Source organism: Fistularia commersonii, chromosome 16 (assembly GCF_037954325.1).
Source record: "Fistularia commersonii isolate RoL2024-O1a breed Wild chromosome 16, RoL_Fcom_v1.0, whole genome shotgun sequence".
Classification (NCBI taxonomy): Eukaryota; Metazoa; Chordata; class Actinopteri; order Syngnathiformes; family Fistulariidae; genus Fistularia; species Fistularia commersonii.
Window position 1 is genome coordinate 1,234,207 of NC_141299.1, and position 27,812 is coordinate 1,262,018.

A 27,812-nucleotide genomic window follows, 5' to 3' on the forward strand; every position below is an offset into this window, starting at 1 on the left:
ATCAGAGAACAGTACGTAGCACGCTTACATCCGCCATTTTTTTGCAATATTGGAACGTTCTCCACTTCAACAGAATATTACTGAGGGCCCCCAAAAATGGCACCTGTTAAGAGACATGCTAATGAAGCAGAATTCAATCTCAAGGCTATCAGTCACGCAGTAGATCATGAGAATAGAATAGCCGCCAAAGAATTCATTATGAATGAATCAATAGCGGAAGTGGAGGAAGCGAGCGGCGAGTAAAGAAGACCAGCTTCTGAGGGAGCAAAGCGAGATGGCCACAAAATTGAACAGTGGGCTATTGAATCTGTGAATGAGTTGAGTAAAGTTCGACTAAACTGACTATTTTGTTTGGCTTTATATACTGTATGTTTTATCCTGAACCTTATGTATGAAAATTGTTAATTGATATTGCATCTTTTGATGCGCGCGCCTTACAGGACGCAAATTATGGTAGTTTCATGTAAGCAGGGAGGGAAACGTGCCAATGCATTTATCAGCGTTACACCCAGGGATGTCAAACGTTTGGCCTGCGGACCGGTACCAGACCCCCTAGAGGTCCAATTTAGCCCATGGAATAAATCTACAATTTGAAAAAAATACATAAAAATCATTAACTACTTTTTTAAAAATAAAATTGCAGTTCCTATATTGTTTGCTAGGAGTGCACTGTTTTAGTCAGCGTTAGCAACATGGCATAACTATGTGACTCAGAACTTGTAGCAGACGGCAGCAATGCAGCTTCCGGATCTGTAAATAGTATTTTTTTTACTTTTTATTAGAAATGTACCTGGTTTTCAGTTGGACCCGACACCCTCATCAGAAAGATGTCATTGTCAAAAAAGAGAAAATGGACCACATCTTATTTGTTCATTGAGGTTAATAAGATTAATAAGAGACTTGTATGCTTGGTGTGGCTGTGGCAAGTTTTGTTGCCACTATAAAACTCACCATGACGAAAAATACAACAAAAATTGAGAAGACAAAAGTGAGGCATAGTGTTGTTACTTTTCTTCATGAATCTCAGGTTGTTCGTCATGTACTTTTTAAATGAACGGTTCATTATGTACAACGATTTTTACCATTTACCTGCTCTCACTAAGGAAAAAATTTGGATTTTGTGTTACTTTGAGGTAATTACGCTATGGTTTTACTGGTCTGGCCCCCTTGACATCAAATGAGGCCACATGTGGCCCCTGGGCCAAAATGAGTTTGACATCCCAGCATTATATAAACATGAAATGTGTGTGTGTGTGTGTGTTCCCCTGAAGTCTGCCGGCCCCTGCGGCCCGTCATTGGCCGCCGGTACCTGAGACACGGGCGGCAGCAGCCCCAAGTGACCTGATAACATTTATAGTTGTAATGGAGGGGTTTTATGCTCCTCATTAACTCCCAGGGAGGCGGAGGTGAGACGCTGCTCGCACCTTTTTTTTTCCCTCCTGTGGTATTTCAACTTTATAGCATTATGTTCAGATATGTCACCTTCCATCGGGCTTTTTAAGGCCCGCCCTGTCGCAGGCTTTGTTTTAAACGTCTGGACCCCCCCCGCACCCCTGTGTGGGACCCTGGCACTGCGCGAGGCTCAGAATGAATATTTAATGATGTTGAGTAAAAGCTTTGAAGATATAATTTCGGTCCAATTATTGGCTCCGTCTCGGCCAGACAGTTAGGGGTGATTGAGCGGACCGCTCGGTAAATGTAGACAGTTTATGCGAAGCTGCTCCAAATCATATCGTTTTAACAATGCAGCGATAAAACCGATATTCACTTTAGGCCAGCGGCGCATTTTATTCATGTTCAAGTTTGTGCAAAGTAACTTTGATGATAAGTAAAGAAAAAAAAAACGCGGAAAACTGCAGAACGTCCCAGCAGCAGGTTCCTCCGGCAGACGGTAAAATCCCAGGATTGCAATTAGAAAGAGACTCTTGGTATCACAGCTGGTCGTCTCAGACTAATTTCTGGTACGGGGGATTAAAACTAGTAACTAAACTAGTAACTAAAGTATGGCAACTCATCCAGATTATCCTACTGGAATTTGTATTGGTCCAAAAGTTGGGGTCTAGAAAGGAGTTTTGTGATGGATATCTATATATATATATATATATTTGACATCCCATCACCTGCGGCGCTTCGTGATTGCATCACCATCTCCCGTAAATTAATGAAGAAAGTCATGATTGTGACACCTGTGACAGTGACATGAAAACAAATTTCGCGCGGGAACGAGCTGGCGAGCGACGCGGACGAATAAGTTGTCAGCCACGCGGCGTTGTACCAGGAAGATGTTTACATTCGGTTGTTACGCCATGGTGGACTGTGCTACATCCGCTTGTGCCGTTTCTTGTGGAAACTTTTTTTCCCCGAGCGTAAGTCAGACTTCTGACAGCAGTGCTTGGAGGAAAAGGAAAGCTTCTCGACAGATGCAGGAGCAAAGTTACAAGAAGATATTGGAGGAGGGGAAGATGGCTTTTTTGCAGCCTGGCCTGGGACGTTTTTGCAAGTAGAGAGTAAGCACCCGTACCCTACACCTCCAAGGCCTCTCCATCCTACACCGTGGAATGGGATGTATTGTTTTGTAGACTTTGGGAGAAAATCGCGTCGTAGGAATGGAATTCCACCAGAAGTTGAGGACTGGCTGTATTTGTCTGAATGCTAATTGTAAGGAACGTCCGGCGAACTGGTCCCGCATCTCCCCTGAGTTTTGGAGTCGTATCGTCCGGTCGTCCCACGACGATGCAACGCTCACGCGGCTGATTCCGAATCCGCCGATCGTGCCTCCGAGTCCACGCGGCTCCCGTCAGCTCTGCTTCTTCTGACTCCTCCCGCTGGACGGTGGACCCAACTGGACGGCGTTGAAGTATACGAACGCCCCCAGGAAATGCAGGAAGGCCAGCGCCGACACCAGCACGGGGAACAGGTCGGGCAGGTGCGGCGGCGGGACGACGGCGACGCTGGCGGCGCTCAAGCAGCCCATGGCGGCAAGGCAGGCGTGGAACTAGAACAGGGACGGACAGAACGGCGGGTTACGTTGCGGCTTGAACTCCAAGAAAACATGCTAAAGCGGCGTGGAGCGACCCGCGCTCTATCTGTTCATGGACGCCGTCCCGCGATGTACAAATGACCTTGCCCGTCTCCTTTTAGGAGGCAACTCTAGTTTAAGAGATAAAAAATAAAAGAAATCTCAACATTTACCGAGGGGATGAACGACCTTTCACAAACAAATATCCTGCTCAAAATGAATCAGGCGAATCCTTTATGATGATTGGATTATTCTGCTCGGAATCACCTGATTCCAAGTGTGATTTGTGATTTGTGTCTCTGGTGAAGACCCGCACGCAGGAGGATCGAGGTTGTTATGCGGGCGGCGATTTTTACACATCCAGATCAATTAGCCGGATTAGAGGAACTGAAAAATAACAATTGAATGTCTTCTATGGCTCGGAGGCTTCGGGTCCAGATGAATAAGAAAAACATTTTGAACGGCAGTCACGGGCTTCTTCCCGCCCGACGGCTTCACGGAGGCAGACGTGATTGATTCCGGTGCACCACTGCGAAAAAAAAAGAAAGGAAACGGCGAGAAGCGGGCACTTCGGGCCGCGACGGCGATCCGCCGAACAAACTAATAACTTCTTTTACCGCCGAAGACGACGGTGAGATCATTTATGTGTCTATTTAGGCTTTACGAGCCAGAGATAAGTTAGTAAGACGGAGGAAATGCATGCTGCCCGCGCCCACAAAGCCATGAAACCCTATCGCCGTCGTCGGGACCCGCTATTTATGCTGCTTGTGTAAATAAATATATCTAGGCAAACCTGTGTTAATGACGCGCACTATAAAAAGACACCTTCTCTTAATCTCTGACACCCTACCGGTGCCCCCTGTTGCGGCGCTGCGGCCACTCCAGACGCCGTGGAAACTTAAATAAGTGATAAATAATTCTTGGCCTGGCAGCGGCTCTCATCCCCGGACAGCTTACACAGCTTACGGTGGTACATGATCTTTATTTGTACAGTTGGGCGGATCTTCTCACGCGCTCGCGGTTTACAAACGCATCAGCTGCGCAGGCTGAAGCCTCCACGGCGGCGTGAACCGCCACTGGGTCGGAGGTCTTCACTTAAAACAACTTCCTGTAAAGCAACAGCATATGGGCTGTTCCATCACATCCAATCATTCATCCACCGTCAATACTGTCATTGGCTGACAGGCAGGCTTCACCGGCCAATCACGGGCCTCTAGTAGAAACACGACCATTCACGCGTCTCCGTGGGAATCCAATCAGGGGTCTTCTGGCTGCGGGGAGGAAGCTCGAACTCAATTGACATTATCGATTTATTTATCCCCCGTCAGCTCCGGGTTAGCACTGTTAGCCTTGCATCCCTCACTTGTCTTCATGACGTCCTCTCAGAAACCCACCGACAGAGTCACCATCCATCCATCTCACGAGGAGTTGCGGCCAAACAAAGGCTGCTTGCGTGGAAAGCAAGTGCTGCAACGTCTCGGCAAAGCACTGGAGACATCAGCTGCTTCCAGACACAACACTTCCAAGAAGTGTCCAGCTCCAGTTGGCTTCCAGGAAGGAGCGGTGTCACGGTGTGACACAGTGCACATTGAAGCTCCACACTCCAAACCAAACCGCCCAAGAATAAGAAGAAGAATACGACGACAAGGAGGTGGAAACCGCCACAGTGTTCATGGAATCATAACCATGGGCTATCAGATGATGGGAGTGTTTTATCTTCTCCCTGCACTGCTTCGATGGCGAAGAACCCTGTTAGCCGTTAGCTAACTCTGCACTTATTCTGGCCAGAATGTAGATGTTCCTCTGCGAGCCTTTGAAACACCTCTGAGGGGTATCTCATGAGCAGGATTGCTTTTAAAACTGGGCTTCCGGCAGGAACAGCCCTTGCTAGGGAAATCCCGGCGTCCGATACTGACCTTCCACCGCACCAGCAGGCCCAGGTCTGCTCCCGGCAGGCAAGGCAGCAGCGTCCGGTAGAACCCCAGCCGCAGCTCGGCCTCCGAGCAGCGCTCCAGAGCCGACAGCAGGCTGGTGGCGAAGAAGAGAAAGGCCAGCGAGGTCACGGCGTAGGGGATCAGGAGGCCGTCCTTCAGGAGCAGCGGCAGCATGCTGTGGAGAAGCAGCACCAGGACATCAGCATCAAAAGATAGCTGACGGACGACACCAATCATGGATTTTCATTCGTCGTCCACCTGTTTGCGCGTGCGTCTTAGTTGAGCGACGGGGGAAAACAGACAAGAACAACAGTTGACTCACAGTAAATCGCACCGGCTTGTGAAAAACAAAACAAAAAAACACACAATCGCGCACTCATTCCGGTCGTCGGGTCAAACAATAACGCGCAAGTCAGCGGATAAATGTTGAACATTTTTTAGAAATACATAGCTAATCCGTTTGCGGCACACAGTCCGAGGTGTGTGCCTTTTCCAAACGGCCGTGGCATGAGGATCCATTTTGCCTAATTGTGGTAACAAACGGCGTTTTTTCCTTTTTAAATCCGGTGGGGAGAAAACGCACGGACTGTACGGAGACTCCAGAATGACCTCCTGTTCCCAAACAACGCGCTCTCAAGCGGCAGGCACGCCGGCTATGCCACATAATCCCCACATATCCTTATACTAAACCACACGCACAACAATTAGAGCTGCCGGAAGAATTTAACGACAGCTGGTGAAAGTTAGATGAAGCATTCGCTACGCTACTTGTCTTCTACCTTAAACCCCCCACCCCCCACCCCCCCACACACACGCATGCACGTGAACGGCTGTCGGGTCACTCTTAATGTTTACGAGTGAAGTAGGAATGATGAAGAGGACGGGTTCTCTTTGCCCAGTGCTTGGACTTGCAGGTTGTGTTGACTTTGGCAGGCATTCCTGCAACACTAAGCCGCACAATTGTGCTCTTGAAAGACACCGAGCTTTGAATGACCTGCACGGCCTTCAGAAGTTGCACGTGACAGTGGAGGTTCTGATTTGAAGCCGAGGATTCAAGAACAGACTGGTGCTTAAACTTCTTGAGGTCACCACAGCCAATCATCTGCCTCCATCTAACCAACTAACTCCCTGTCCTCTTCACCTCTATTCATAATCTCCACATCTTCATCTCTGCTTCTCCTCAGTGTCTCCAACCAGACACCGTTGCTACTCTTCACCTCCATCTTCTCCACCTTTCTGATAATCTTACATCACACCTGACGCTTTTCTCCGCCTCTAGATGTTCCCTCACCTGCTCTGACTGAGCATCACAGTGTCGTCGGCAAACATCACGGCCCTCACGTGCGCTCTACGGAGTATTAAAGAACCAGCTCGTGTCTGCTCTTGTCGTGGCACCTGGACTTGAATTTCTTCACGTGAAGGCTTCCTAAAGAGCTTCTGCAGAAGCTTCTGGGATGAGGGGTTAAACATCTTCAAGTGAAGATATTCAAATCCTAGTGACAGCCATGGCTGACGTTTTGACATTTTTGGTTTTTTTTTTCTTTCCATTCCTGCCATTCTAGCAAATAGAAATTCAAATGCCTCGCTGTCTTGGGGCAGATAGGGATGGGCGCATTGTCTTTTAAAGTCAATAAAATAACTTTACTTTATAAAGACACATAGAGCAGGGGTCGCCAACCCACGGCTCCCCGCGGCTAGTATTTAATTAAAATGTATTTTATTTTAATTTGTTCATTTTTAAATGTGAAGCTCTTGTGACATCTCAATGAAACGTGTTAAAATATTTTTGGCGCTCTTAATAAACGACTGCACGCGCCAGTAAAAGGACGGCATTTTTGTTTTTTCTGCCGATGGATCATTCAGTCATGGAGTATTTTTCTTAAAAGTAACCTTCAACCAAATGTCTTCAAAATTTTCAGTTGCATGGAGAAAATGTCATTTTGTTTTCTCTGCAGTATACATTTATTTTCACGTGCACAGTGTAGAAAGCCATTTCCCTGGACAGTGAAATTCCTACTTTGCTGTCTACAGTGCATTTGCATACATAGCATAAAGGCAAAAAAAAATATATATATATATACTGCTCAAAAAATAAGGGAACACTTAAACAAAACAATGTAACTCTAAGTCAATCACACTTGTGTGAAATCAAACTGTCCACTTAGGAAGCAACACTGATTCATTTTGACTTGTTTTAAGGACATTGGATCAGCCTGTAGTGTGTTTTTCACTTTAAAATCCAAATCCAGACCTCCATTGGTTCAAACATTTGATTTCCATTGATCATTTTTGTGTGATTTTGTTGTCGGCACATTCAACTATGTAAAGAACAAAGTATTTCATAAGATTATTTCACTCCCTCAGATCTGGGATATGCTATTTTTGTGTTTCCTTTATTTTTTTGAGCAGTGTGTATAACGTTATATGCCGCGTGGCTCCCGGTGTCGTCTTTACAGTGAGGAAACGGCGCCAACGGCTCTTTGAGCGGTAAAGCTTGCGGACCCCTGAGATAGAGCGTAAAAACGACAAAACGAAGCCTCGTCGTCTTACCTGAACGTCGACGCCTGCAGGAACCAGATGGCGATGAGGGGAACGTCGCTGAGCACGAGGCAGACGGCTCTGGGGGGAAGAAATCTGTATGTCAGCGGGCGCCGCCACGTACGAACGTTGAATTTTTCAGCACGGGCGCTAGCGGTGCGCTCGACGGCTCCGAGGAAGGCCCATAATTACAGCTAGCGCTCTTTTCCGATCCTGCTGCAGCCCGATAATTGATCCTGCACAAACAACGCCCCGCTGCTGCTTTCTGCCATTCTGCCTTAATCCCCAGACATGCATTACCAATTGATTCAGTGGGGGGGCCTAGTGGGAGATAGAACTCAATAGTTAATAAAGAAACAATCTTCCCTAATCTAGATTAATAGATGAGCTCAGATCTCGGCACCAAATCCCGCGCTGTGGAGTCTAAATGGTAATGAACCCCGGACCAGCTCATCTTCATGCATTCATTCAGCTTGATAGATATGACGCACTTGGATATTAGTGACAATGGAAGTTGGCAGTGTGACGGCGGAGCTCTCATTTAGCAAAATTGCCCTCTAATAGATTTTGAGTGTGCGGCACGTGGACAGCGTCAGTTTTACAAACGTATTCCAATCATAACTAGGCTGCTGGACGGGAGACGCGTCCTGTCCTTTCTGAGCGGGAACCAATCAATACCTGAAGCGGACCAAGAGGTGGAAAGAGAAGATCGTACTCGACGCCACGGACGCGGATTTAAACTCACAGCGACGCCAGGAGGACGGACTTCTCGTGGACTTGGAAGGAGAAGAGGAAAAAGGCCAGGGAAGAGTTCACCTGAGCAAGACAGAGTTTGAGGCAAAATTAACCCAAAAACAGAGCGAGTGATAGGAAAAAGACAAACCGGTCTGGATTGATCAGTGTCACATGGCAGGAGATACGAGAGGCTGCGTTCACTCACCAGAGCCACTTTGAACTGCCAGAAGGTCGGCTTGGTCAACAGTCTGATGGAGGATGGCAGGACGGCGAGAAGGGTGCAGGCCAAACTGGAAAGAACCAAAAACAGAATGCAAGTGGCATTTTCTATGGACATGAGCTGACAAACAGCCAGTCCCGATGAAGATGGCGGGAAATATTCATCATGTATACCAGTCAGGGACACGGGACAATGTGATTGGGCGATAGGCGTGGTTGGACCTATCACAGGTCCACATGTAGAGACATCTGACCATTCGCATGTTCTGGACAATGAAGAGTCTCCACTGCACCTCCAGCATGTGTTTGGACCGTGGGGGGAACGCAGAGAACGAGAACATGGAGACTCCACACAGAATGGTGGTAATCCAACCAGGTACCTTCTGGCTAAGCGTCCCAGAAAACACATGATGCAGAACTCTGACAGTAAGCATGTTGACGGCTTCTATGAAAATGCATGTGCAACATTTTGGACAATTTGTTTTTCTGGAAGGCTAACTTTAGCATACTTAGCTCCGCATTTGTAGAATGTACTCTTCGACAACCGACACTTGCATGCGTTTGACCTTTTAAGATGTTCTTGCGGGCCGCATAAAATGACATGGCAGGCCACATTCGGCCCGCAGGCCTTGAGTTTGACACATGTAGTTTAACCCTTCAATTGTCACCTGTCACTGACTGAATGTGTTGAGACCTCTGGCATGTAAAGAGAGTGTGTGAAGGCAAAGAGCGCAATTCTAGAAGACACGGGGAGAGTGATCAGACAGTAGAAGCTCCCTGATGGCGTTTTTCAGATTGACGACTCCTTCAAAGACTGCATGTGTTTTAATGATATTACCCTTTGCAAATAACAATACTTTCATCAAATGTTTGAGATGTCCCTTAAGCTTGGAGCCTAGCTGGTTAGCGACCCCTCCGCCACAAAGACAAATCTTGCTTCTCATTTGTCGTAAGTGACCGTCCAATTCTGTCCCCCGACTTCACGGGCTAGAATATTGTGAACATAGAACCCCGACATTTAACATGCGGGGTTAATGAGCCATGATCCACCGTGAACACAGCTGTTACATCAGTGTATATATATACATATACACACACACTGATATATATATATATATGGATATAGATATTGTATTTTCTCACAGCGACCAACCATACGGGACCTTTCGTTTTGGTTCGAGTGACACCCAAACACTTGTCGGGATGTTCTGTGGATGAGTGTGAAGGAATGCCCCACTGGTAAAACCTTAGTTCTTACGAAAACCTAGGGTTTGCTAGGCTAGTAGCTAGTTCTGCTGCCAAAGTAACTCACTAAGGGAGATCCCATGATGCTCTTCTCTCATTCCTGTCACTCTACCGATTCCGTCTGCACTCACAGTGCATAAGAGTAGCCTCCAATTGGCTCTCATTGGTCAGGTTCACAGGGGTGCGTGGCATCATCGACCGCAGCTTCTCGCCAGGCGTCCACTTTGGTAATTTCTTTTATGGATGTATCATTTCAGCATATTAATCAATAAACTCTGACTCCGCGTTTCAGCTTCCTGTTTGACCGAAGAAATGTTTCCATTGGGTTGCCTTGTTATCTCTGTATATGACACATGCTTCGGCAGCTCCCTGGGCCATACGGCTTCTCATAACTTCTAAAAACAAGTGTGACTTCATGTGCAGAAGCTCCTCACAAGATGTTTCCTCAAGGGATGGTCTGGTTTTGCACACAGCCTCGATTCCTGGACGAGCCCTGCTTTCCGAGGAAACGAGAGGACAAGAGATCGGAGGAGGGGGGCAGGAAGACAGAAAGAAGGAAGGACGGAGAGAGGATAGACACAGCAGTATGATGGAGGTGGAGGATTACCTGAGGTGGAGCTGGGAGTCAGCGGACAGGATGGATCTGATCTTTATCAGGGAGTTCAAGCTGCACCAGGCGTTGGCCACCTTATCCTGCACACACGAGCAGACCGATCGCTTCCGTGAGGAACGTCCATCCACTTGTCACATTCATTTCAGCAGGGGTCTCGGGCAAATAGGCCCGCGGGCCGATTGCGGCCCTCGGGACAATATTTTGTGGCCCCCTGGCTGAAATCAAATCTTTGTGTTAATGCGGCCTGTACGTTTTTTTCTCACATGTATCTGGGGGTTTTATACAGTGGGTTTCGAAAAAAATTGGGCAAGTAAAAAATAAAAAAAGGAACTTTGCAATTTATAATTTGTTTCAAAATTTGAAAACAAAATGATTTTTTGATGAAACAAGGTCTTGTGACAGTGTTAAAACGATCTTTTCTTATTTCTATAAAAAAACACAAAAGCTGGCAAAATTAAAAAGGTTGATTTAATAACCAGAATAGCCACCATTAGCCTTGTAAACATTATACCTTCTCTTATACATGCTAATAATCAATTTTCTAATAAATTCTAGTGGGAAATTTTCCCACAGTGACAAGATTTTGTCTTTTAACTCAACAATACTTCTAGGGTGTAATTTCACCAATTATTTTTTAATAATCATTTTTAATATTAATTCATCATGTACTTTTTAGAGGAACAGTTTATAACATATAAACATTTTTATAATTTACCTGTTTACCTCCTTTACACTAAAACAAAGGAAAAAGTAGGACCTTTTGTTACTTCTCTGTAATTTACTGGTCTGGCCCCCTTGACATCAAATTAGGCTGTATGTGGCCCCCAGACCAAAATGGTTTTGACACCCTGGCATTTCAGTTATCAAAACAGAAAAGAAGCACCGGCCCATTATCAAAACAGTGGACCCTCGCTACTTTGCAGATTTTTTGTGTGATTCGGTTCTCGCAATTTATCATTCTTTAGTGTTATTTTGCAGTTTAGATTTTTTTTCCATGATGAAATAGCCACATTCTAGCGTAAGACAAGAAAAAAAAAACAGTAAAAATATAGTAAAAATTTATTTTATAAAATAATAAAATACAAACTCAAGATGATGAAGTCTGTCGGCAAGGAAGAAGAAGAAATCGAAGAGACCGGTCTCGCGCTCGAACAACTCGCTGCTATGACAAACGCCGCAAAAGCCCTGCCAAATATATCGCAAGATCAAGGACGACGACACAGTTCGGTCGGTCCGTGATCGACGGGGCCGTGGCGGTTTATAAAACTGTTTTCAACCAGGAAAAAAAAGCAGAGGCGGCAACTGCCTATAACCATGTTTCTGAAGGAAAAAAAATGCCAGTATGTGCCAGGAGGTTTGTAAAGGGTTGAGTGTTAATATATCTGTAAATACAATCAAAATGATCACGTCTACTTTCACTTTTTTACTTTGTAAGGAAAAGTGAGGGTCCACTGTACGATTATGATCACCCATCAAACTCCAGGATATGCTGCGCTCCAGTGTTTCTAATAACACTTAACATTTTTGATTTCATTTGCGAGCAATTACAACCCCTGCCGTGAAAACATGCTCTCAAATGATCAACTGGAATAATATTATCATCAGTTTGTGTGCTCACCCTTATTTGCAAATAGCTCACAGTTGCAAATACATTATAAATATATATTCCTTGCAGTAACACTGTTAACTGTTTATCACATGTATTTAAGTGCATACAAAAAGCTGAAATTGGCAAATAACTGTAATTGCTGCAACTAATTATTTCCCTGCTGAATGAGCAATAAAAATTCCTCGGGGCATTCCGGGATGACATTTGCACAAGACAGCTCCGAGGTGTGTGTGTGTGTGTGTGTGTGTGTGTGTGTGTGTGTGTGTGTACGCACGCGTGTGTGTGTGTGTGTGAGACCCTCGATTATGAATTTACGACCCCGGTCAGAAATAGCACGGGACTTATTTGTAAACTTGAGGATGCCGGGGGTCGGAGGTCAAGCCGAGGAGCGAGGCGTGGCCGCTGGGAGCTGTGTCTAATGGTGACGGTCAGAGCTGATTAGGTATTTCCAGTCCCGTGTGAAAACCACTTCATATATACATAACATTGGCTAATTATAGCGAATAGCCCGGAGGCAAATCTTTCAATATTAGTCCAAGAAGTTAACAAATTAAACAGATCGAAGAAAGAAATAACACATTCTCGCCGGGTTATATTTATCCCAATTACCTGCAAGCTATAAATGACTGTGGATTCATAAAAGTTTCATCGGATTTCCCTCCAGAAGCTTACAACTTTTAGCTCCTCGTGTGTGCCCAACTCTGTTGGATGTCAGTATTAATAAATGCTGCGATGTTAGTTAGTATCTTGCTTAGCGGTTAGCTTAGCGCGTGCCGAGGAAGGCCTCGGGGCGGGGCGTCCTGTTCCTGTTGTCTTCTGCGCCGCAGCTGCTCGCGGCGCGGCTCTAACTGTCCGCCAACTCAGCAATCCGCCACCAAGCGTTGTGTTGTCTCAGCCGCATCCCCGCGTTTCGGCCCGTCCTCGCCGCCCCTGCAAATAACCGCTACCGGGAATGTCCCCGGGGGGGCGACGCGTGAACGTCTCATCTGGCAAACGCAAAAATTTCCCTCGGGGGGAGCATTTGGTGCTGTATTTGTAAACCGGCGGCAACCCGAGACGGCAGAATGCCGCCCGGCGGGTAAACTTACAACCACCCCTTCCCCGTCCCCTCGTCCCAAAGCTAACGCTTACGTGCACAGTTTCACAATTAGTGCGGAACAGCGCGCCCCGGCAGGCCCCGTGCTGTCGTCACACAGGGCTATAGTGTCTCTCACACCCGCCGTATTATGTTTGCATCATATCGCTGAGCAAATCCAGCGCCGTGGCGAGCGCGACCATTGGCCGACAGTCCCCCCCCCCAACCCGGCTAGATTTTTCAATTACCTCTTACATCCATGACACCTCGAGGTGGTTGCCACCTTGAGGACAGGGACCAGATGATCCCTTAAAGGGAAACCTATGACACGCGTGCCACACACAGTTACTTTACCTCGGCCAACCCTTCCAGCGACGGAAGTACTCTTTATCACCGTCCAGTATCCATTGCCTTTTAATTAATATCATATTCCAGCCCTGTGTAAAGCGAGGACTGACTGACAGCAATTAATTGTGTGTGTGTGTATGTGTAAACTTGTGTCTCGGCGAGAGGCTCTCCATTAATGTCATTGTAACACCTGCGTGTACGTACGAATCCAACCTCCCTCCCGGATGCGCCGCGATATTCAGAGCTGGCCCCGTCACCGGTCCGGTTTACCGCGACATAACTGCGCCGTGAAGTGCTGGAAACGCTGAGGTCATAAATTAGCTAAGATTTATATCTGCACGTCAAACCCCGAGCACCTCCCGGGGATAGGACGCAGCTGATCTCCTGACCTTTTCCAGATTTTATTCCTCCGTTTTCTCTGATCCTGCGGCGTATCCATTTCCGAGCGGCTAAGCACCGGCGGATATAAGGGTGTTCGCCATGCTGAGAGTATGGAACAGTGTGGAGGGCACGAGGAAAGTCAGGGCGCGCCTGACTTTCATAAAGCATTAAAGCATCTAGCTATAAATGTTTTAACTCCCATGAAATTAGGACTTAATGTTCTTGGAAAATAAAATGTCAGCGCCTGGAACACAATTGATCACCGTGCACATTTGAGCGTAAATAAAACAACAAGGTGTTTTATAACGCCAACCCCCACCCCACCCCCCCGTGCAGTGTCACAAGTCATGATTCTAAGTGTTGTGGTGAGCCTGGATCGGGGTTACTGACTAGCTAGATGTCCGTGACCGACCCTTTTATTACCGTCGGTCAGCAATTTTTAAAGAACAGCCGCAAATCAGCGCAAGAAAAAAAGATCTTGGGTTATTGAAACCCTTTACAGCAACAGGCTTGAGGGCGTGCGCGCATTCAATAGCTTCTCTGTCGGCCGATGGCAGAGGAACACGCGGCGTTGTGTACATTTTCCACGGGCATAAAGAACCCATTGGCTTGAGTCAAGCTTCATTAATTTATGTTGGAAATTGATGGAAATTCCGTCACATTTATTCTCGGCTTTCTCCGCCATTTCTCACATTCTTGCCAACCACACTGGTATACAGTGTATCTATATGCAGATATACTGTAAATATATATATTTATGAGGGTGGGAGGTTTTACCCTCGGCACCACCTCAAGGGCAAGATAAATGGAAGTGTAGGCAGGAAGTGTACATGTGATCCTCTGCTATAATCTCCAGGCTAGCCTATGTGTTCCAGGTATTATCCTCCACCACATGTTGCTGCAGATAACGTTTGAATTACAAGTTGCGCGTGACTATTCTTAGACGACGGTGCAAATGTTGTGTTTTTTGTTTTGTAAGAGCAAGGCGAGGACGGCGTTTCATTTTAAGAGTTACCTCAAATAAACCGCGGGCCACGGGAAAGATTCTCCTGAGCACCTGTGAGGCCTGGTTGGGGTCAGACAGGAAGGGCAGCCAGCAGAGGGTAAAGGTCACCAACACTGCTGCACCAACTCTCACCAGCAGAAGCAGCCTGCACTCGCACACATGCACACACACACACACACTGTCAGATACAGCTGAAATACTTACATTTCTTTTTGTAAAACTCGAAATATCTTGGCAATTTCTCCAGTTAAACATGCAGACACGTGGGCAAGGTGTCATTACAAGGCCTCGTAAAGTAAAAAATATAAATAAAGTTGACATTTTCACATTGTCAAATCACACTTTTTTTATTCTTTTATATAAAAAAAAAAAACAAAAAAACATTCACTATCAAAAGAGCTCATTGGAAGCACTAACCGCTGCGCCGACCCTTCAATAAAAATATCTTGTCAATCAGCATTCAGCAGAGCTACAACTTGACAAGACCACCTGTAAGGTCGGGAGAAATTAAATAAAGGTGGTTTCGGTTTGCGTCACACGGTTTTTGAGGCCTTAGTTTGGATATTGAATATATGTGAATATACGCGAGTGGGAGAAGCCTGTGGTGTATTAATGATGTTATATGACAGAATAAGGAGCCCGGGTAATATTTAAATGTAAAGTTGTGCATTCCTACAAGATGGTCGCCGGGCAGCGCTGCTGTTGGCGCGTTGATGATGGGGTTGAATGCAGGCGCTGATGTCAACGTCAGAACATCTAAATGCCCGTCACTTGATTTAGCCTCCGATGACAGATGTCGTTAACATGGCGTTATTGCGTCCAAATGTTAACCTGACATCTTTTGACATTGGCGCATTTGCAGGTATCCGAATCCAATCGCATGTCTCCGCGTGTCCAACGTACACGATCGTTAGATACTTTTGATATCCCGGGACTCAAAACCGCTCGCTTATAAAAACGCGCCTCTCGGTATCATCGCTTTCACTATTCTTATCCCACTTACGATGTCCTATCTGCGAGCGCTAAATCCGGCGTTTGACCCGCGTGTTGGGGAATGCGGTGAAAGCCATGCCTCAGCTGAATGTCTTCGGTGGAGGTCAGTCTTTCTTGTCAGCTGTAGCTGCGAGGCTGCCGGCTAAGTCGCGCACGCAGGCATAGCTGAGGAGTTTGGGCAAGGCGAGAGTGTCATCTGGACATATCTTCCCACCGGCCCTTCTAATCCGCCTCTGCATTTGCTACCACATACCCCTGGTACATTGTTACTAGATAAACAGACACCGGGCCCACAAGTAACGGCAGATAGCCTGATTACCTCAATCACTCTGTAGCACCCCGGAGAACAACCGTCTCACTGACGGACATCGCATATCTGCTTTGAGCGCCGGTTGACAGGATGACAAAGCAATATATTGGAAAGAGTGTATGATTTCATAGACACACACATGGACACACATACACGGACACGGCTCCTCTTGATTTATGAGCCAGGCTGGGAATATTTTGTAACTGAAGCCGTGACTGCGACGGGCGGAAGCGTGAAAATCCAGTTGCTCTTCTCTGGTTGTTGTTTACTTTTTCCCCCTTTCACATAATTAATCATCTCCAGTATGTGTGTGTGCGTGTGTGTGTGTGTGTGTCCATGTTTAAAAATAAAAATAAAAATGTACAATATTTATATTCATACTCTAATTATACATTCTCCAAGACACCTCACCAATTACCGTTTCATTTCTTATGATGCACATCATGTTCACTGTTCACTTGATATATACATCCAAAATGGCGCCGCGTATGGCTGCTGTGCGTGCTGTTTTGTTCGTAAACTCGCCTGTTACATGTTGTCTGTTTCGCACCGTTAACCGAAGCAAATTCCTTGTTGTTGCAAAATTACTTGGTGAATAAAGCAATTCTGATTCTGATATCCTGTAACCACTCCCTGCACAAGGCATTTCTTTGATCTCTTCTTTTATATTTTCAGATTTTGTACTCTAGTGTGACTATTGCCTTGGCTTATTTGTATCTGTAGCCTGAATTAATCTTCTTTTATTACTATTTGCGCACTCTTATCCCCTGTAATGCTGCGGTGGCAATTGAGTTTCCCCATCGTGGGATACATAAAGTCTATCAAATCTCATGAGAGGGTGAATGGTTGCATGTCTCAATATGCTGCCCTGTGATAGGCCAGTCCCAGGGTAAACCCCGGCTCATGCCCAATGAGCGCTGGGATAGCTGGCTCCATTCCCCTCGCACTCCTGACTGCAGGGTAAGCGGTGTAAATGACAAATCAATAGATGAATTAACGTTTGCAACATTTTCTCCAACAATAGATAGCGTGAAATGTAATATCATTCTATACTTTTGTATTTTAAAACCGCTAAGTGTTATTCTGCCAGTGCGTGTCAAAATAGCAAAAAAGAGAATCGGAAGAAATCGAGCAAATAAAGAGTGTGACAGACTCACCCACGGCCCGTCAGGCCCTGTTTGAGAGACTTTCCCAGGAGGTAGCAGAAGAAGGGCAGAGCGTGGTACAGTTCCATCTGTTTGTAGTTGAGAGCCAAGCAGAAGGCTATGGAGCCCAGAGCATCCCAGCCCAGACCCAGAGCCAGGACGCCCCACAGGGCAAAGCCCAGGCTGACGGCGTTGTACCCAACACTGTTAAGGCTAACGTTTGATTGTTGGATGGCTTTCAGAGCATATACTACAAGTTGCTGATCAGAAATGACAAAGGATGAAGAAGCTCTCTGCGGATTTGGCTTCATGTCTCAGGATGTCATTCTGTCCCCAATCACACCACAACCACAACTGCAGCCGTGCATGAAGGATACTGGAAATGTCCGTAGTCTATGAGGATCAGCCCGGGGTAGAGCAGGAAGCAGAGCAGAGTGCAAACCTGGGAGGACGAAAATGACAAAAACACGGTGTCATAGCAACAATCACGTTCAGAATGAGTGTGTGTGTGTGTGTGTGTGTGTGTGTGTGTGTGTGTGTGTGTGTGTGTGTGTGTGTATGTGTGTGTGTGTGTGTTGTGGGCACCTTTTTCTTAGAGGATCCATCAATCAGGAGCAAACAGTACAGAACCACAGCGGGGATGTAGATCAGCAAATCGGCCACCAGCACTGACAGGGAGAAAACATTCGGCTCTTTTGCAAATGGAATCTGATCACGCAAAGACGACGCAGATGGAAAGAGCGACACATACCTGTCGTTCTCATGAACAACTTGTGCCTCGGACTCTCGTACCCTCTGGATTTATGCAGCTCCACCCACTCGGGGTTTATCATTTTTGCTCTGTGGGAGAAAAGGGAACATGGTTTGGTCATTGTGGTTATACGATGATACTCATTACACAAACACGGATACTCATAATACAAAAAAGGATTTTTGTGACACGTTTAGAAGGGCATGAGGGCATTTACAGGTGACATCCAGTGACTTCATAAACCCGGAGAAGCCTTTATCCTGGATTTGAAAACCAGACTGTAGTGCTGGCTTATGAAGTGACATATATTCATTTTGTCCCGTTCTCTGAGAGCTCCCTTTAACCAGTGAAATAGCAGAAACACAGAATATCTGGAGGCGATAAGAAAAGTACTTGTGCTTATCTAATGCAGTAATAAGTCGGATTCCAGAACAAACCTCTGGGATTCGAGCATTTGATCTCAGTCACGGCACAAGAATACGAATCTGGGGGGGGCACGCACAGCTGTATATTTAATGATGTTTAATTCGCACATTTCATTTATGTGTTATAGTCAGGTAACAGTGCACTTACACGTGAGCACAGATCAGGCTGTGATAGGCAGTGAGCGGAGGATAGTCAAGTCCCCAGTAGTTCAAGTCATTGTCAGTGGTATTGAAGTACCTGGAAGAGCGGGATAGTTATATGCGTTTATTATTAGCAACAACAATTGCCAAATACTTTGCAAACTTTAGTCCTGGTGATCGTAATGTTCACGATAACGATGAATTCCGCATGTTCCGTGTCTGAAATGCCCTGCAGAATAAGATGGCTTTAGCAAGATTTGGGGTATTATTTTTAGGTGAGCCACAAATATTTGTACCAGACTTCTTTTGGACTACAATGTGATTTATTGAATTACTTCAACATTGGTTCTGATTATTGCATTGATATATCGACCACATGTTGGGACTGTGGCCAGAATCCATTTATCTGTGAACAAAACAAACCACGGGTGTTTATCTGATGACGTGGACGGAGGTTATATAAGAGATCCTTTGACAAATGGGTTTGATTTTTGCACACCAACGGTCCAAAAGGATTTTAGTGGACACTAGATCACTGGACACAAGCTGGGATATCAAGTCAGAGTAAAAACTAAATAATAAAATGCAGTTTTCTTCCCGTCGATCAGCTTTTTAGTGTAAGCATCATTGCTGTGTTGGATAATGCCATTCGTATTTTAAGCAGAAGTCCACGATAAGGGCACTCCCCAAGATCCTTACAATCCTCCACAGGTGGGACAATTTTCAGAGTAAAATGCTAGACTGCCACGTATCACAGTGTGCCACTATTTTCCTCAGGGTTGTTGATGTTTAAAATTAAGATTATTTTTTCTGTGAAGGACTCAGGACCGGACTGAGTTGCTTTTGGACACCTTCAGACTGACCATTCTCGCACTGGGAGGTTGTAGGTCACTTCTTGCCAGTGTCTTTGTGCTTCATAGTCGCCAAACATGGGTGGCTTCCCAGCTCCTGGAGGGGAAAACAGCCTGTTAGTCTGATCTCTGGGAAAGTAAAGCGGCTATTGTTACACTGGGAATAGACGAATGGCGCTAAATACAAAACTCAAGTGACTTTGCAGCGAGAATTGCACAGGGGGAGTCACAAGAGGTAGCGATAATTGTGTGTTAAAGGTGCGTTTCTTACCCGAATAAGAATTCAAAGACACGCCCCATCTCACCACGACCCCGAGCAACACGGAAATGGAAACGAGACTCCACGTTTGCATAACTTTGCGCTTTAAAATTAGCTTATCAGAACAAAAAAACGCGAGTAATGTGGTTCAATGTGGAAAAAGTGCTCTGTATGCATTTCCGGGTACGTCACCATAGACTGCTTCGTTGCGTGTTCTCATTGGCCAATGTGCGATGACGTATGATTCGAGGGCCGTGAGACGTTCAGGGACAGTCGGAGGATTTTCATCCGTTTGACAATCTGCACGGTATTCCCGCGGGTCGGTGACGGATAGACTGACGGATTGATTTAATATGATTTGTATAATTTGCATAGTGACTCTCCCCCCTCCTGCTACTGTTTATGTATAAATAAATTGAAAGATGGAGTAAATCATAAAACCTTAATTTTATGACTTATACATGGCAATAACATGGTTAATTATATGAGAAAGAAAGGGAATTTTCCAAATCAATTACTGGTGGCCGAAGTGGAACCGCCCTGATTTCCTCATCACTCCAAGCAAATAGGATCTATTTTTGAAGGCCTTGGTTTTATCACATTGGGACAAATCAGCCCAAACCATCTTCAAACATCTGCAGCCCACAAAAACTTATCACATCTCTGTGCAAGTTCTCTCTTGAAACGTTGCTTTTTTTTCAGTACAAGGTGAATTAGGCTTCATCATGACTGTCGTTATTCCTTTTTCGCTTAAACGGTCACCTGTTTCCTGCCTGGGTTTCAGTGACCTACACCGAGCCTCACGGTGTCACCAGCAGCGGTCGACAAGACGTTTGCCGTAACCTTCTGTATACAGATGTGCGGTTATGACCCTCCGCCCGCCGCCATCCTCCCCTCGCAATGTAAATCTCAGCCCGGGGCCATCCGCTCCCCCGTGACCTTTCCTTCTGTTGACACCGACGTCTTTGTTCCCAAGGTGCCGGGATTTGTTGGCCAAGACGTGTTCCTTGTGGTTTCCGGCATCAATTATGCATAAATAATAATAACCTTGGACAACTGCTGATTTGCAATGACACTTTCATTACAACAGGAGCAGCCTATAACTCACTGGCGGCCATTAGTTATTAATGCCCGGCCACGCCAGCTTTACTTTGTCATTTATTGCTTCATCTCTACGCCTTTTTAAATATTCAGTAACTGCTGTACCTACATTTACTGTCTGCGCCGTTGCGCCCAGCAGAAGGCTGCAGCTCTTGCTGGAGGATGACCTAGTTATGATGGAAGCCCGGGCCTCGCCTGCAACGCCATGGCGAGCCTCCCGGTCCAAATTGATCTTATTTCTTGCTGATCTGTCGCTTTTCTCAGTCAATGTGGCGTCTTCTTGTCCCTCTCAAGGCCTAATAAGGTGCTGATTACTCTGTCATTATTTACCCAGCTTATTTTACTGCTAATAAGTGTATTTACTGTCAAAAAGTGCAGCATAAAAGATATACGGTCACTTTAGCAAACATTGTTCGAGCTCTGAAAAAGCATAACTTGAAAGTTGCTAAACACACAATAGGGTCTTTATTCGAGATGCATCTTTCCCGCTCGGACAATGCGGGCCTTATGAGGACTTCATTGATCTTAAGACGCAGATGTCACGCTTTAGACGCGGTCACTGCAAAGAGCAAAGGCGACTGCGTGATTAAAATATGACTAATTTATAATACAATCTGTATCAACATAATTTAGACAAAAAAAAAAAAAAACTGTTGAAAACAATATTTTGATCATCCGTTGCTTACAGTTCCTGTTGACGCCTTCATTAATGTGGAATAAAAGCCTGAAAGAGCATAAAGGATTACAAAATCACAATAGATAGATAGATAAATAGCTGACAGTGATCTCCTCCTGTCAGTCTCCTGTATCTCCAACGTCATCCACAAAGGTGCTGTTTGCATTGCTTCAAGGTGCTCACTAGCGCCCCTAGTGGCGACAGTCGGGACGACATCCGCTGACATGAAGGTGAGAAGATAGATTATAGATGTGAATAACAGAATATTAAAATATTAAATTAATCCATTCATTCATTCATTATATACATCCATTATCTGCAGTTCCAGCTGTCATTGGCCGAGAGGCGGGGTTCACTCAATCCCAGGGACGCATATCGAGACATCCAACCATTCAGCCTCTCATCAGATTAGATAGACTTCATGAATCCCACAATGGAGAAATTCGAATGTCACTGCAGCATTAAAGGTGATAAAGTACGCAAATAGTAATAATAGAAGATGTGACAGGCACAAAAAAAAGAATTTACAAACAAAACAGCGGACACAGAAATAATAGTGAACATGAAACGGGAATAAATTAGGTGTCTTGAAAAATCTATAATTATAATACAAATTATAATACATTTATAATACAAATGTTGTATAAATGAGAGTGGTGCTAGTGCAAAAAGATATTTTTGTGATTTCTTTAATTTACACAGTTGAGCAATACAGGGTCTCCAGTGAACCTCCTGGATGTGTTTGGACTGTGGGAGGAATCTGGAGCACCCTGAGGAACCCCTGAAGAACCCCACGCAGACAAGGAATCCAACCTGGGAGCTTCTGGCTGCGAGGCGGAGGAGCTAACCGCTGCACCGCCGCAATGACCCTCCCAGGAAGTGGAGAAGAGATGTCTGACACGAGAGCATTCAGATGTCAGATTTGATTGTATTCCTTCAGAAGGTGTTCACAGAGAGTGAAAAAATGTTGAACCTTGAAGTCCCTGCTGGTCTTCAGAGGACTTGCACCTGCAGTTCCTTTGCCCCTCCCACCCCTCAGCTCCTCCCAGTGTCACAGTTTGCCGCGCTCCCTTCTCATCAGATCTCAAGGCCTGGTTCAACGCCCGTTTTGTGGCTCCCACGGCAACCTGCATTCCCTGCTCGCCATCTGACTTTGAGCTCTTGCGATCCCGGTTGGACGGCGGGTGGGTCCGAGGAGGGGCGGCTACACGCTATGTAACTCCATCATTTCAAAAGCGAATCATGAAAGCGGAGCTGTCGAACCTCAGCTTCAGTCGTGAACCCTGATTCCCCCCCTCTACACACACACACACACACACACACACACACACACACACATGATTAACCCCATTATTCACATCAGCGCCTCCTCGAACGACCACATCAAAGAATGTATGCGTTTGGACTCTGTGACCTCTGCACACCCCGGCTTGACCCATTCAGAAAATAGACGTGGATGTTTGGTATTTGTAGTTCATATCATTGCTCATTTTGTAGTCCATTGATGGTTTTTGCATCTGAGAAAAGAAAATGCGGGTCAAAATAATCCAGATTTAATTGTTATTCACTGCTGAAATAGTGTTATTTTACTGCTATTTTTATTTTTCTCTGCTTTTAAATGATTTAAATTTTATGTAATTATCTAAATAATTTTTAACACATATTTATTTATGTGTGTGTGTGTGTGTGTTTGTGTGTGTGTGTGTGCATATTGGCTGCAGGGCTGCACGGGGTAGCTGAGTGTCTGCCCGGCCTGCAGAGAGGCAGTGGGATTGTTTGCTCTCTCACTGAAAATAGTCTGCCAGCGGAGTGTGTGTGTGTGTGTGTGTGTGTGTGTGTGTGTGTGTGTGTGTGCGTGTGTGTGCGCGTGTGTGTGTGTGCGCGCGCGCGCGCGCGTGTGTGTGTGTGTGGTGTAGCGTTGAGAAGAAAACACCCCTGGACCCGGGTCCCCCCCTTCCATCAGCTGGACCCCCTCCCTGATGCCACATGCCAAGCGGGAACGAACCGATGGGGAAAATAAAATAAGAATATTTAATTCACCTGGTATCTGATTTTGAGGAAAAAATTGTGAATTTTTATGTATTTTCTTAATAAATGTTAGTAATGTACTTTTTAACTAATTAAATTTCTAATTTCTCACAACGATGGAATATAATATAATAAATCGATAATGTCATCATTTTATTCATATTCATTTTTTTTTAACCTAAACTGGCAGGTTCTTAAATACCAGCCGTTTTATTATGTAAAGAACAAATCACGGACGCTCATGTTTTCACCTAAATGTTGATTTTTCACCCTCAAATGAGAAGAAGTGTCAGAGGGCTGACGTCCCCTAGTGGCCACACACACACACACACACACACACACACACACACACACACACACACACACACACACACACACACACACACACACACACACACACACACACACACGCCTCGCACCTCCTGGCAGCTGGTAGTCAACACGATAACTGAGAAAATTAAAACGACCTACAATAAAACATTAATCGATTCGTGCATTTAAAAAAACACCTGCATGGAAATATTAATGATTTAATTATAGGGTATTAATTAAAAGAAAAGAATTTGCCCGGCGACAATAACAAAAATAAAATACAAGAGACTGTAATTTTTTTTTCTCATCGCATAAGACGAAATAAGAAAGAGGCCGCGCCTCCAATAATAACCATCGTAATAACGGCATTCATAGTGAAATAATCGTGTAATAACAGCGTAATAACGATAAGAGACGCGGTGACATTGAGGCGAATCTGTTTGCATCATCAGCGCCTTCAGTCGAGGCTCCTCTCTCTTTCCCATGGGGATCAGATAAATATAGAGCCTGCAGACCCCCGACACACACACACACACACACACACACACACACACACACACACACCCTACTCTAACTACACACACCGCGCCACCACCATTTGCTGTTTGTGTAAAAGTGATTAGCCAGACACAACTGCGAAACTGTTACCTTTATGGAGGCGCGGGGGCGCGGAGGCGCGGGAGCGCGCAGCTCGGTGGCAGGAGTCAGGCCGCGGGCGGGAAGCGTCCTACCCCCCCCCCATCCCCCAGGATTATTGTGGAAAAATATATCGAAATTAAAATGAGTATGATTTTAAAACGTTGCAGCTCTGAACGTTTCTTGCGATTTTATGTGTGATATGTACATGTTTATATATATAGGAACACGGTTAAGACATCTCAATTGAAAATGAGCAAGTTCGCAGTTTAAAATAAGATTATTTATTTTCAATTTAACTCGATTTTTATTTTCAGCGCAATTGAAAAAGAAAAAAACAACCCCCAAAATATTTTTTATCCTGACAACAGAGGAATCAACGGTTATTACAAATTTATTCCCTTTCCAGATTTCCCGATTTGAATGTATAAATATAAATTAACGAGCGGATTGTCTTTGACGGCTGAACGGATAAACATTCATAACACAATTATTCCATTGTAATTATTTTAAAAGTATCCGCGCTTGTATCGTCGTAATTACAATGTAATGAGATCGGAGCGCATCATCTCTCCAAGGTGAGAGGAAAATAAAAATCACTCCTTTTAACAGGTGGAATTAAGACAAAAATGTGCATCATCTCGCGGCTGTAAGGAGATAAGACAGAAGGGATGCGGATTCTTCCTCGGGGTTTATTTACAAATAAAAGTCTGTTTACAACACGATAGAGCTACACAGAATGACATATATCTGATTTTTTTCATTATAAACACTTTTCAGAGCTTTGAGTGTATGTGTGTGTGTGTGAGAGAGAGAGAGACAGAGAGAGAAAGAGTGTGTGTGTGTGTGTGTGTGTGTGAAAAGAGGGGGAAGCAAAACGTGTCCTTTTTTAGCTTCCGGTAAAAAATAAAAATAAAATGAAACTAAAAATCACAGACAGGTAAAATCCTTTTTTTGTACAAATATTTACAAACATTACCTGTAATTTGTGCTCAGTGTCCAGGGGCTGCACACACACACACACACACACGCACACACGCACACACACGCACACACGCACACACGCACACACACACACACACACACACAGCCGGCAATGTCCATAAAAAAATAAGAGTCACTTTGTGTCCTTGCGCTCACTGTGACGGCCACTTGGACGCCGCGGCGGCCGCTGCCGCCGCCGCCGCCGTAGGCAGGACGTGTCCTGAGAGGATGCCGGACGGCACGCCGAGGATGGGCGTCCGGCTCAGGGACAGCGAGCCGCCGAGCAACGCGGCCGACTGCACGGACACCGGCGGCCGTAGGAAGGCCTGCTGAGCGGCCGCGGCGGCGGCTGCGGCCGCAGCGGCAGACGCCGGCGCCGGCGATGACGCGCCGGACACGCCGATGATGTTCTCGATGCTGAAGGACGGCCGGCCGGAAGGCTCCGACTTGATGACGGACGCGGCGCTGAGGCCGCCGAGCTGCAGCTGCAGGCCGGGCCCCAGCTGCTGGTTGAACGCCTTCCGGTTGAGCTCCGCGGAGGGCAGCAGCGGGACGCCCGGCGGCAGCACCGGCCCCACCGGCGGGATGTAGGGGTACTGCAGGGCCGCCGGGTGCGAGTAGGCCGCCGGGTGCAGGCCGTAGTGGCGGCCGTAGGGCCCCCCCAGGCCGTAGGCGCCGAAGCTCTGCATCATGAGCGCCGTCTGGTCCCGCAGCACGTCCGGCTGCACGCGTTTGAAGCGCTTCCGGCGCCGCAGGAAGCTGCCGTTGTCGAACATGTCCTCGGACGCAGGGTCCAGGGTCCAGTAGTTGCCCTTGCCGGGGTTGCCGGGCTCCCGCGGGATCTTCACGAAGCAGTCGTTGAGGGACAGGTTGTGGCGGATGGAGTTCTGCCAGGCGGGGAACTTCTCCCGGTAGTACGGGAAGCGGTTGCTGATGAACTCGCAGATGCCGCTAAGGGTGAGCTTCTTCTGCGGGCTTTGCAGGATGGCCATGGTGATCAGGGCGATGTAGGAGTACGGCGGCTTCACCAGGCTGCTTTTGGGCTTCTGCGCCCCGCCGCCGCCGCCGCCGCCGCCGCCGCCGCCGCCGGGCGCCGCACCCGGGTCCAGCCCGTCCCCCTTGCCGGCTCCGGCGTCGCCCTCCCCGGCGCTCTCACAGCCCGGGCTCCCCAGCGCATCCTCCTCCTCCTCGTCCTCTTCTTCCTCCTCCTCCTCCTCCACCTCCTTCCCCACCTCGATGTGGTCCTCCTGGCCGCCGCCGCCGCCACGCAGGCCCCGCAGGACGCCCCCCGCCGGGCTCCCGCAGCCCGCCGCGTCCAGCCGCCGCTCCACGCAGTCGTCGTCTCCCTCTCCCACCACGTCGATGTCCACGTCCTCCGCCGTGAGCGCGCCGTGGCCGGACATGTCGCTACCCCCGGACAGGGTCATCTCCCGGCGGCCGCCCCGGTTCGTCTACCGGAGTCCCGAACCGGCGTGACGCGGGCGATCGGTCACCCACGCGGCGCGACAAACTTGGCGCTCGCCTCCCCTCCCCTTTCCCCCCCTCCTCCTCTCCTTCCTCCTCCTCTTCGTCCTCACCTCCTACTCCTCCTCCACGCACAGGGGAAACTTACACTTCTTCCAAAGTGCGTGTGCGCGTGTGTGCGTGGGTCCTCCCGGTGCAGCGCGGAGGCCCCGGTGAGCGGCGCGGCTCGGGGGGCGTTTCGGGCCGGGAGGGGGTTCCGTAGGCGCGCCGTCCTGCAGGAGAACCGGACCGGGGAGACGCGTGCGTGGACCGGACACTCTGATAGATGACTTTCCCCACTATAAGATATACTACCGGCGGGGACACGTGGTTCCGTGACGACAGACGCCCCCCTCTTCTTCACCTCCTCCTCTTCCTCCTCCCTTCTTCCCTCCTTCCCCTCCTCCCTCGCTGTTAAACCATGCAAACTCGAGTTGTTTCATGAATTTGTCAACAATGGGACACCGGCGGGGCGGCTTCCCGCACGGCCCCGCGTCCGTCCGTCATACGCCGTTGAACGGCAGGAGGAAGAGGAGGAGGAGGAGGAGGAAAAGAAGAGGGAGGAGGAGGGAAAATTGCCGAGTGATTGAAAGATCCGATGCGCGTTTTGCTCGGCCCGCGGGAAACGAGGAGGAGGTTTGCGGGAGCGATGCGTGGCCGGAGGCGGCGGGATCGGACACGACGGCAGCTAAGTTGGCACCGGAAGTCGCCTTTGATTTATATCTGATTTGTATTTTTTTTTCATGAGATTTCATTTTGCATTTTTATTTTATTCCGTTTGCATGTTTCGTTCCCGCGCCGCTCCTCCGATGCGTAAAAGGAGCTCCGTGCCGAGGGAGGACGCGCCGGCGACGGCGGTGGTCGAGACGGAGACCCCGCGGGCGGAACACCACCATCACCGCGTCCGCCTATTATTGTTATTATTATCATCATCATTATTATTATAACCATTATTATTATTATTATTATTAGCAT

The 27,812-nt window shown here is 47.0% G+C and overlaps 2 protein-coding genes across 2 annotated transcripts; both read right to left on the minus strand.

The window, feature by feature from the left end:
• Window positions 1-1,769: 1,769 nt before the first annotated feature.
• Window positions 1,770-19,741, minus strand: alg6 (ALG6 alpha-1,3-glucosyltransferase). Its single transcript, XM_086161936.1, has 14 exons — window positions 19,610-19,741; window positions 19,351-19,435; window positions 18,495-18,584; window positions 17,922-18,010; window positions 17,756-17,838; window positions 17,545-17,612; window positions 17,183-17,365; window positions 14,732-14,867; window positions 10,298-10,383; window positions 8,432-8,516; window positions 8,237-8,307; window positions 7,504-7,572; window positions 4,936-5,128; window positions 1,770-2,995 (listed from the first exon to the last, which is right to left on the minus strand). The coding sequence occupies exons 1-14, from the start codon at window positions 19,689-19,691 to the stop codon at window positions 2,798-2,800; spliced, it is 1,518 nt and encodes a 505-aa protein (XP_086018062.1). The 5' UTR covers window positions 19,692-19,741; the 3' UTR covers window positions 1,770-2,797.
• Window positions 19,742-25,031: 5,290 nt separating this feature from the next.
• Window positions 25,032-27,097, minus strand: foxd3 (forkhead box D3). The gene has a single exon (XM_086161733.1). It carries the CDS (start codon window positions 26,759-26,761, stop codon window positions 25,487-25,489), a length of 1,275 nt encoding a protein of 424 aa, XP_086017859.1. The 5' UTR covers window positions 26,762-27,097; the 3' UTR covers window positions 25,032-25,486.
• Between the last annotated feature and the right edge of the window lie 715 nt (window positions 27,098-27,812).